The sequence below is a fragment of the Pyrus communis genome, chromosome 13 (genome assembly GCF_041283825.1).
Source record: "Pyrus communis isolate YQ-2024b chromosome 13, ASM4128382v1, whole genome shotgun sequence".
NCBI lineage: Eukaryota > Viridiplantae > Streptophyta > Magnoliopsida > Rosales > Rosaceae > Pyrus > Pyrus communis.
The window spans coordinates 8,659,276-8,669,549 of NC_142577.1; the positions used below are offsets into that span (position 1 = coordinate 8,659,276).

Below are 10,274 nucleotides of genomic sequence, written 5' to 3' on the forward strand. Positions count from 1 at the left end.
AAATTAAACATTGAAATCAAAGAAACACCTAAACATTCCAACAACTCAAAACTTGAATTGTATGAACGTTTAGGCCCTCTTATCTTCCTCTTCGTTGTAGCACAAGGTCTAAGGATAGTTTGATGGTGTGAATGGTTTGGGGAGTGGTGAAAATGGAAGGAGGAGGCCACGGCAATGGGATGATTTCTGGTGTGGTGTTTGGATTATTAGGGAGAGAGCAAGGCACAAGGGAATGGTTGGTGTTTGTGACTGAAATGTGTATGGAAGAATGAATGAGAAATTAGGTGTAATGGATGCTTATTTATAGGCGAAATGGGGGGAACATGACAGCTAGGAGGGAATGTGGCTGCATGTTTGAATGATTAAAGGATGGATGTGGGTTGGAAATGCATGTGATTAAAGGGAGTGCATGTTTGAATGATTAAAGGGACATGTGGGGGTGGAAATGATGAATGAAATGCATGTGAATGACAGCTAGATATGTTGATGAATGCATGTGACTTGTTTGTGGTGAGTGGAGAAAGGAATAATCTGGAAATGCAAGGTGAATGATTAAATGGCTGAATTGGATTAAAGAATGGGAGTGATGGGTGATTTTCTGGTGGTGAATGGTAATGCAATGTGTTTGCATGTGAATTAAAGCTATGTGAATGATTAGGATGAATGTGAATGTGCATGTGCATGAGGAAGCATTGCCAATTTCTGAAACCTTCCCCGATGAACAATTAATGTCTATCCAGGTAAGTGAGCCTTGGTATGCAGATTTGGTGAACTTTTTGGTGTCTAAACATATCCCTAGCACACTTAATAGGAATCAATGTGATAAGCTTAAAAAGGATGCTAGGTTTTATGTTTGGGATGACCCATACCTCTGGAAATTTTGTCCCGATCAGATTGTACGACGTTGTGTGAATGAATCTGAGTTTCAATCTATTTTAACATTCTGTCATTCATATGCATGTGGGGGACATTTTGGCACCCAACGCACTGCCCTTAAAGTCTTAGAATGTGGGTTTTATTGGCCAACCATTTTTAGGGATGCTAGGATATTTTTCCTTACATGTGATCGTTGTCAACGAATGGGTAATATAAGTGTTAAGGATCAAATGCCACAAAACCCTATACTTTTTGTTGCAATATTTGATGTGTGGGGAATTGATTTTATGGGTCCTTTTCCTTCATCACATGGTTTTCTCTATATCTTGTTGGCGGTGGATTATGTTTCCAAATGGGTGGAAGCAAAAGCCACCCGTACTAACGATTCCAAAGTGGTTGCAGATTTTGTGAAGTCTAACATTTTTGCTAGGTATGGAATGCCTCGAGTCCTTATAAGTGATGGAGGTTCACATTTTTGTAATCGCACAATCGAGGTACTGCTCAAGAAGTACAACGTTACACATAGGGTTTCGACACCCTATCATCCTCAAACAAGCGGGCAAGCCGAGGTGTCGAATCGGGAGGTAAAACAGATTCTTGAGAAGACGGTTGGGCCAAGAAGAAAAGATTGGAGCTTGAGGTTAGAGGATGCATTGTGGGCTTATAGGACCGCCTACAAAACACCCATAGGAATGTCCCCCTTTCGGCTTGTGTATGGCAAACCATGTCACTTACCTGTGGAGTTGGAGCACAAGGCTCATTGGGCCGTGAGGAAGTTCAACATGGATATAGACGAGGCGGGAATTCATCGTAAGCTTCAATTGAATGAACTTGAGGAAATACGGAATGAAGCTTACGAGAATGCTCGACTTTACAAGGAAAAGACAAAGGCCTTTCATGACAAGATGATTCGCACCAAGTCCTTCTCTGTTGGACAAAAAGTGTTGTTGTTTAATTCTCGTCTTCGTCTATTTCCGGGTAAGTTATGTTCACGTTGGATTGGACCCTTTGTTATTACTAATGTTTTTCCTCATGGTGCAGTCCAAGTTCGTAGTTTCAAAACAGGTCAAGAGTTCAAGGTGAATGGGCATCGCTTGAAGCCTTACTACGAGAGCTTTGTAGAACATGATGTGGAGGAGACAACCCACTATGCCGTGGGTTCCCATGAAGGTTGATCAATGTGGCATCGTCCGGCTGCAAGACATAAAAGAAAGCGCTACTTGGGAGGCAACCCATGCAATCAACAAAGGAAGAACTTGGGAATCGCTCCACACTCAGATTTGCGTCCCTAAACCCTTTCCTTTGTTGCTTACTTTATGTTATGTGTAATGTGTTCAATTGTGTCTAAAACATTGAGGACAATGTTAGTTTAAGTGTGGGGGGGTAACATTCTGTTTTGAGATATTTTTGCATGAAATTCGTAGGGTATTACCACCTAACATGTCTAAACTTGTTTCCCACTGTTTTTAAGTGTTTTTAAGTGATTTTAGAGTGTTTTAGTGTGTGCTAACTTAAAAATCCGAAAAACCCATAAAAATTTGAAAAATTGTTTTGAAAAACCCAAAAAGAGTTGTTTTTGTGTGTTTGTTTGTGTCGTAGGTTACCTTCCAACACAATGATGAGGATTTGGTTTTTAATTGCATGATGGTTAAAGAAAGTTACAAACATGGATGGACGTTTGATATACTCTTTGGTTTATGCTTGTTTGTAGTTATAGTTTACGAATTCACATGTAATCACAAATGATAAAAATCAGTTTTTGTAACATGCTTGAAGGAAGGAACTTAAACAAACGCTACATCCCTGTGAGACTTGAGCCTAAACGTTATTTGGAGAGTTAAAATCTGTGCATTATTGTTTTCTAAAGTCGTTGCATGATCTCATTATTCATTGCTTGGTTACTACTTAGAAGGCGTTTCATCACTTAGTTCCAAATGCTAGAACTCATGCCCATTTCATTCAAAGCAAGTTATTGATTTGCATAACACATATTCAAGATGAAGTTGTGTAGTGACCATCATCAAAGCCAAATAGCCGTGTGCCCTTCACTCATTTTGTGTTTAAGTTTAACCCCATTGAGCCGTGTTAGCCATGTTCTTTGTTAACCCATATTATCCTCACCTAGCCTAGAATAGGACCATCCTTACCCTTGTTCTTGAAGCATAGTAAGCAATGAATTCCTTTTGATTAATGTGTTGCAGAAAATAAGTGTGGGGGAAAGAGTATTTATGTGAGTTGATGTGCTATAGGCACGGCTAGAAAAAAAAAAGAAAAAAAAAGAAAGAAAGAAAGAAAAAAAAAAAAAAGAGTGAAAAAAGAGTTGAAAATAGTTGAAAAGTATTGGTTGTTGAAGTAAGGGCCCAAAACAATGAATTAGGCCCTAAGAGTTGTTTGAATCTTCCCTTGTTTGTCTAAAAGTTGATTTCTGCATTCCAAGTGAAATCTAAGTCTTAAATTCATTACTTTGCTTGCTATTGCTTAAAGAACTTTTGTTTATCCCTATCTTTCCTTGTTAGCCAATACCCCAAGCCCCGTTACAACCCTCTACTTCTATCTTGAGTGTTGTGCATTTCAATTGTGGAGTTTGAATTTGGTATGAGCATATGGTGTCACTGGTTCTCGCATCTAAGTAGTAGCATTCCATTCATGAGATCATATCTAAACACGTTTAATTACTCCAGAAATTGCGTTCTTTGTTATAACGTATGTGAGTACTAGTCTTTCATGTTTACATCAATCTACTCACATATAACTAGTGTAGGGTGTGTAGTCAGAAAATCTGAGTGAAAATTGAGTGCATAACTAGTGAGGACTTGAGGGAATTCTCTAAGGCATGTTACTACATTCAAAATGTGTTTTATTTGATTAAATGTGAACTAGTGAATGGTGACTATGATTAAGTATGTGCTTGAGGGGAAGGAAGACTAAAAGCTATGTGAGTAATGATCTTTGACATGTCATGTTTCATTGGAAATCCCTGAGGCAAACGTTGGAAGGTTTAGGTTATGTTTTGTTTGTTTTGTTTCGTCTTGTTTACTTTAGTTGTTTTGTTTTGCTCGAGGACTAGCAAAAGTTAAGTGTGGGGGAATTTGATAGGAGCATATTCATGCGACTTAATTAGTTTGTTCTCGTGCATTTATGTTGTGTTTACTTAGTTATTTTAGTGTTTAAGGCCACTTTTGTGTATTTTCAGATTATAAGGCCAAAGTGTGCAAGAAGATGCAAATTGGAGCCTTTTGGAGCAAAAGAGGAATGAATGAGTTGAAGACTTGAAGAAACGATGAATTCTTACTCCAACGATGAATTCCTACCAAAACGAGGATTCCTACTCAAACAAGGATTCCTACTTGAAGTAGGAAAGTTAACCCTAGGTTTCCCGTTTTGGTAACCTTTCCTAAACTTAAACGTCCGTATTTTCTAGCCACTTTGAAGGCCTTGTAGGCACTTTAGGACACAAAACGAAGGCCCTAGCCCACTTTAAACCTCCTTGCCGTGTCTTTCCCCTAATTCCCTTCCCTTGCCGTGCAAGGGGGGGTAGTTTTGTCCAAGGTTAGGTAATTAAACCCTATCTCCCTCTCCTAACCTAACCCTAGCCGCACCTTGCAGCCATCCCTTTTATTTTCTGATTTTATTTCCTAGTTCTAGAAGCTTTTAACTTAATTTTAATTAACCAAAATAAATTAGGGTGGTAATTTCTGAAAACCCTAGGTAATCCACCATTTAGCCGCACCCTAGGGAGAGATTTTAGTCATTCTTTTCATCATACACATCTAAGCTGTCAATCTCATCATCCATAAACCCTAAGCTTTCTAATCTCAGCCGTACCCTTTTATTTTCACCCTAGCCGACCTAATTCATGCCATTCATTCATATTTTTCATCAGCCATTCACCCTAATTCTCTCCCATAAGCCGTCACTCCCATTCTCTCCCATTCATTCATCAGCCGTAGCCACCATTCTCTCCTATATTCTCCCATAAGCCGCAGCCACCATCACCCAAGAACCATTCCATCCGTGCATTCCCCCTCCATTCCAGCCTTCCCCCACCATTGCCGCAGCCATCTCCACCATTCCCCACTCCATTCCACACATCCACATACCATCCACACTCCTTGCCGCACCACCAAACCTCCCTACATCCATCCCCAACCCAAAATAACACCCAAAAACCCCCTAAACCATCTCTGCCGCAGCAAGGAGAAGAAGAAAGAGGAGCTTGGACGCGCAGAAATTCAAGTGGATTCGTTGTGCGTTCTAGGTGTAATCAATCTTTTGTTCGTTATATTTAAATTCAATTTTATTTCTCTTTCTGTGAACATGAGAGGCTAAATCCCTAATTAGCTAGGGGGTGATTCGAAACCATGTTTATGCTTGCAATATGAATTGATTACCTTTGGTTGGAATTTCTTGAATTGTGGATTCAATTTGTTTAACTGATTGATTGATAACTTATTTGTGTATGTTTATTGAGAGTGCACGCTTAATTTTCATGCATGAATATGACGCTAGAATATAAGTGAATTTCACCTAATAGATATGAACTTATATTCACAAGTAGTGGAGGTTGCTTATAAACAATCGCGTTAAATGAATTCTTGGCAAGAGTATCATGCTTTTCATAGTTACAAATGCCTTGTCGATGCTTATGATTTCCAAAGAACGTAATGATTCTAACTTGTATCTTTATCATGCTGTTCATATAGAGAACTTGTTAGGAATAATTTGTTTGCGATGCATATTCATCCAATTCAATGATTCTAGGGAAATCTGAAGGTTAATTTAAGCGGACCTAATTAACTTGGAGTGTCGAGGTTCATAATTCATCGAAAGACCAACTGAAAATCATCTTGTATGCAAGTGTGACATGTGTGGAGAAGAACCTTCTAGCTAGCATTCCATCCATATTTTCATCCAATTCATCTTTACAATCTGCCCTTAATTACAATCTGTGCATTTTAGTTAATTTCGTCAAAAACTCAATCCCCCTTTACTTTAGTGTCCAATATAGTTATAAAGTGTCTTAGTTTGTGTTTCTAAGTGTTTTGATTCATTTTATTACCCAAATTCGTCCAAAGTATTCAAAGTGCTCAAAACTGCCCAGAAAGTGTTTTTAAGGCAGTTTTGAGTGTTTTGGGTGCTGTTTGAGTCTTTTGGTTTGTTTTAGTGTTTTAAGTGTTTAAGTTTGCATTCTTTGAGTCTAGTTTAGTGTTTTAAACTTTGTTTTACATTTTTGAGTCAGTTTCCAAGTGAGTTAATAATCCCTCCTAATCCCCGGTTAAGAACGATCCCTACTTATACTTATACTACAATTGTCACAAGAGGGTTTTAATTTGTGTGCTTATTTAGTTTGCATCAGTAGAATGATGGATTTAGGTTTGGGATGGATGTAGGGGACGGCAAGGGTTGGTTTTGGGCAGAAATTATGGAGAATGGTGAAGTATGGATGTGTTAGAAGGATGGGATGATTTTCTGGCGTGAATGGTGAATGAATGAAACTTTGTGGCTGCAACAAGGATGTTTTTTTATAGGATTTCAGGAGTTAAAACCCTAGGTTATTTAGGTAAACAGAAATTAAGTCAAAAGCTTCTAGAAATAGGAAATCAAATCAGAAATTTAAGGGAAACTAATTAAAAGTTGTGGCAGTGGCATAAAAGACAAAAGGAATGTGTTTTAATGCAAGGAAATAGGAAAGAACCATCTCCTTTGCACGGCAAGGAAGAGGAAAGGTCAAGGGAGGTGCGGATGTGATATAGGAAAGGTTTAAATGTCCTAAAACTAAAGGAAACAAGGTTCCCTTGCACGGCAAGGGATGATGAGAAAGGGGAAGTTGACATGGTGCACGGCAAGGGAAGGAAAAATGCAAGAGACCTTTGTTTTGTGTCCTAGAATGCATATGAAGTCTTCAAAGTGTTTGGGGCATAAGGACAATTAGAATTTAGGAAATGTCAAACCAAGATAGGAAACCCTGGGCTTAACTTTCCTACTTCAAGTAGGAATCCTTGTGTGATTAGGAATCCTCATTCAACTAGGAATCCTCATGTGAGTGGGAAACCTCCATCAATTTGGAAACCTTCTCGTGCTAGGAATCCTTGTTGACTTCAAGTCTTCAATTATGTCCAATCCTTGTGCTCCAAGCATGTGATGATCATTCCAAGCCCAATTTTGCTCCAAAAGGCACCAAAATACATGTTTTCACCAACTCCATCATATGAACCTAAAAACACACAAAAGAAGCATAAAGGACTAAAATAACTAAGGAAACACAACGTAAATACACGAGAACAAGCCAATTAAGTCGCATAAATATGCTCCTATCAAATTCCCCCACACTTAGCTTTTGCTAGTCCTCGAGCAAAACAAACAAACTAAACAAAACGAAACAAAACAAAACAAACAAAAGACAATCTAAACCTTCCAACGTTGCCTCAGGGATTTCCAATGCACATGACATGTTAAAATTCATTATCTCCACAGATTTTAGTTATCTTCACACTTAAGTACATTCTTAATCATAGTCACCACATACTAGTTCACAATTAAGCATTTAAAACCATGTTTTGAATGTAGTAACATGCCTTAGAGAATTTGCTCAATTCCTTACAAGATATGCACTCAATTTTCACTCAGATTTTCTAACTACACACCCTAATCTAGTTATATGTGAGAAGATTGATGTAAACATGAAAACGAACACTCACATATATGTATCACAAAGAAAGCAATTTCTGGAGTTAATAAGCATGTTTAGATATGATCTCATGAATGGAATGCTACTACTTAGACGCGAGAACCAGTGACACCATATGCTCATACCAAATTCAAACTCCACAAATTGAAACACATAACACTCAAGATTGAAGTCAAGGGTTGTAATGGGGCTTGGGGTATTGGTTAACAATGGAAGGATAGGGATAACAAACATTCTTAAAGCAATAGCAAGCAAAGTAATGAAATTGAGACTTAGAATTCACTTTCAAACACAGAAATCAACTTTTAACACAAAGGGAAGATCTAAGCAACACTTAGGGCCATATTCAACACTTTGGACCCTTTCTTCAACTACCATAAACATGTGAACTTATTTTCCTTTATTTCATACTCCTTTTTTATTCTTTCTTTTCACAACTTTTTCTTTCCTTTTTCTTTTTCCACGAATATTTTTTTTTCTTTTTTCTTTTCCACCCGTGCCTATGGCACACTAACTCACATGAGAAATACTTCCCCCACACTTGTTTTCTGCCAAACATTAATCAAAAGGAGTTCAATTCAAATCATGCTTGCTATGCTTCAAGAATAAGGGTATGGATGGTCCTAATCTAGGCTAGGTGAGGATAATGTGGGTTAACAAAGAATGTAAGCTTAACAAGGCTCAATGGGGTTAACTTAAACATATAATGATGTAGGATACACGGCAATTTGGCTTTGGTGGTGGTCACTACACAACTTCTTCTTGAATATGTGTTATGCAAATCAATAACATGCTTTGAATGAAATGGGCATGAGTTCTAGCATTTGGAACTATATGATGAAACGCCTTCTAAGTAGTAACCAAGCAAAGAATAATGAGATCATGCAACGACTTTAGAAAACAATAATGCATAGATTTTAACTCTCCAAATAATGTTTAGGCTCAAGTCTCACAAGGTTGTAGCGTTTGTTTGAGTTCCTTCCTTCAAGCATGTTACAAAAACTAATTTTTCTTTTATGATTGCATGTGAAGTCATACATTATAACCATAACCAAGCATATACCAAGAGTAAATCAAACTTTTCTCCATGTTTATAACTCTTTTTAACAGTCATGCAATTAAAAACCAAATCCTCATCATTGTGTTGGAAGGTACCCTAAGACACAAATACAAAAAAACGACTCAAAACACTCTTTTTAGGCTTTTCAAAACATGTTTTTCAAATTTTTATGTGATTTTCGGAGTTATAAAACAAAACACACTAAAACACTCCAAAACAGCTTAAAAACACTTTAAAACAGCAAGGAACAACACTTGAAGTTATGGGTGATAAAATCCCACGAATTTGCATCAAATATACTTAGTTACCCCCCCACACTTAAATCAAACATTGTCCTCAATGTTTTAAACATAAATTCACACAAAACACAAGTAAACACACAAACAGCAACTAAACAACATAACATGGCAGATTAGAAACAACAACAAAGAGAGGGGTTTGAGGAATGCAAATCTGGAATTTGGGGGATTCCTAGGGCTTCCTTTGTTGAATGGATGGGTTGCCTCCCACATAGCGCTTGCTTTAACGTCGTACAGCCGGACGAAGAACACCTTCACTCCAATTTGGAACCCACGGCATGCAAGGGAATCTCTTCCACAACATGCTCCACAAAGTTCTCATAGTATGGCTTCAATCTATGTCCGTTCACCTTGAATTCTTGCCCTGTTCTCAAACTCTTAATTTGGACTGCACCATGCACAAAAAGATTAGTAATAACAAAAGGACCAACCCACTTGGAACGTAACTTACCAGGGAAGAGACGAAGACGGGAGTTGAACAACAACACTTTCTGCCCTATTGTAAAAGTCTTGCCTCTAATCATCTTATCATGGAATGTCGTGGTCTTCTCTTTGTAAATTCTAGCATTCTCATAAGCTTCATGCCTTATTTCATCAAGTTCACATAATTGAAGCTTCCTATGAATTCCAGCTTGGTCTACATTCAAATTGAATGTTTTGATAGCCCAATGAGCTCTATGTTCTAATTCCACAGGGAGATGACATGGTTTACCATAAACAAGATGAAAAGGAGACATACCAATGGGAGTTTTGTACGCTGTTCTATATGCCCAAAGAGCATCATCCAAACGCAAGCTCCAATCTTTTCTATTTGGCCCAACGGTCTTCTCCAAAATCTGTTTGATTTCTCTATTGGACACCTCGGCTTGGCCATTGGTTTGGGGGTGGTAAGGTGTGGAAACCCTATGCGTCACATGGTACTTCTTGAGCAAGGCTTCAATGGTACGATTGCAAAAGTGAGACCCCCCATCACTGATTAGCACCCTAGGCATCCCAAATCTTGAAAAGATATTAGTTTTCACAAAATCTGCCACAACTTTAGAATCATTAGTTCGAGTGGCTTTCGCTTCCACCCACTTTGAAACATAATCAACTGCAAGTAATATGTAATTGAAACCAAAAGATGAAGGAAACGGACCCATAAAATCAATTCCCCACACATCAAAAATTTCAACAACAACAATGGGTACATGCGGCAATTGATCTCTTTGGCCTATATTACCTGTCCTTTGGCATCGATCACAAGCTAAACAAAAGGTTCTTGCATCTTTAAACAAAGTAGGCCAATAAAAACCACATTCAAGAACTTTTAAAGCTGTCCTTTGGTTGCCAAAATGACCCCCACAAGCAT

General features: G+C 38.1%; 1 protein-coding gene across 1 annotated transcript; it reads right to left on the reverse strand.

The window, feature by feature from the left end:
• Positions 1 to 8,831: 8,831 nt before the first annotated feature.
• On the reverse strand, positions 8,832 to 9,915 carry LOC148691711 (uncharacterized). The gene has a single exon (XM_088682507.1). It carries the CDS (start codon positions 9,913 to 9,915, stop codon positions 9,178 to 9,180), a length of 738 nt encoding a protein of 245 aa, XP_088538633.1. The 3' UTR covers positions 8,832 to 9,177.
• Positions 9,916 to 10,274: the final 359 nt, after the last annotated feature.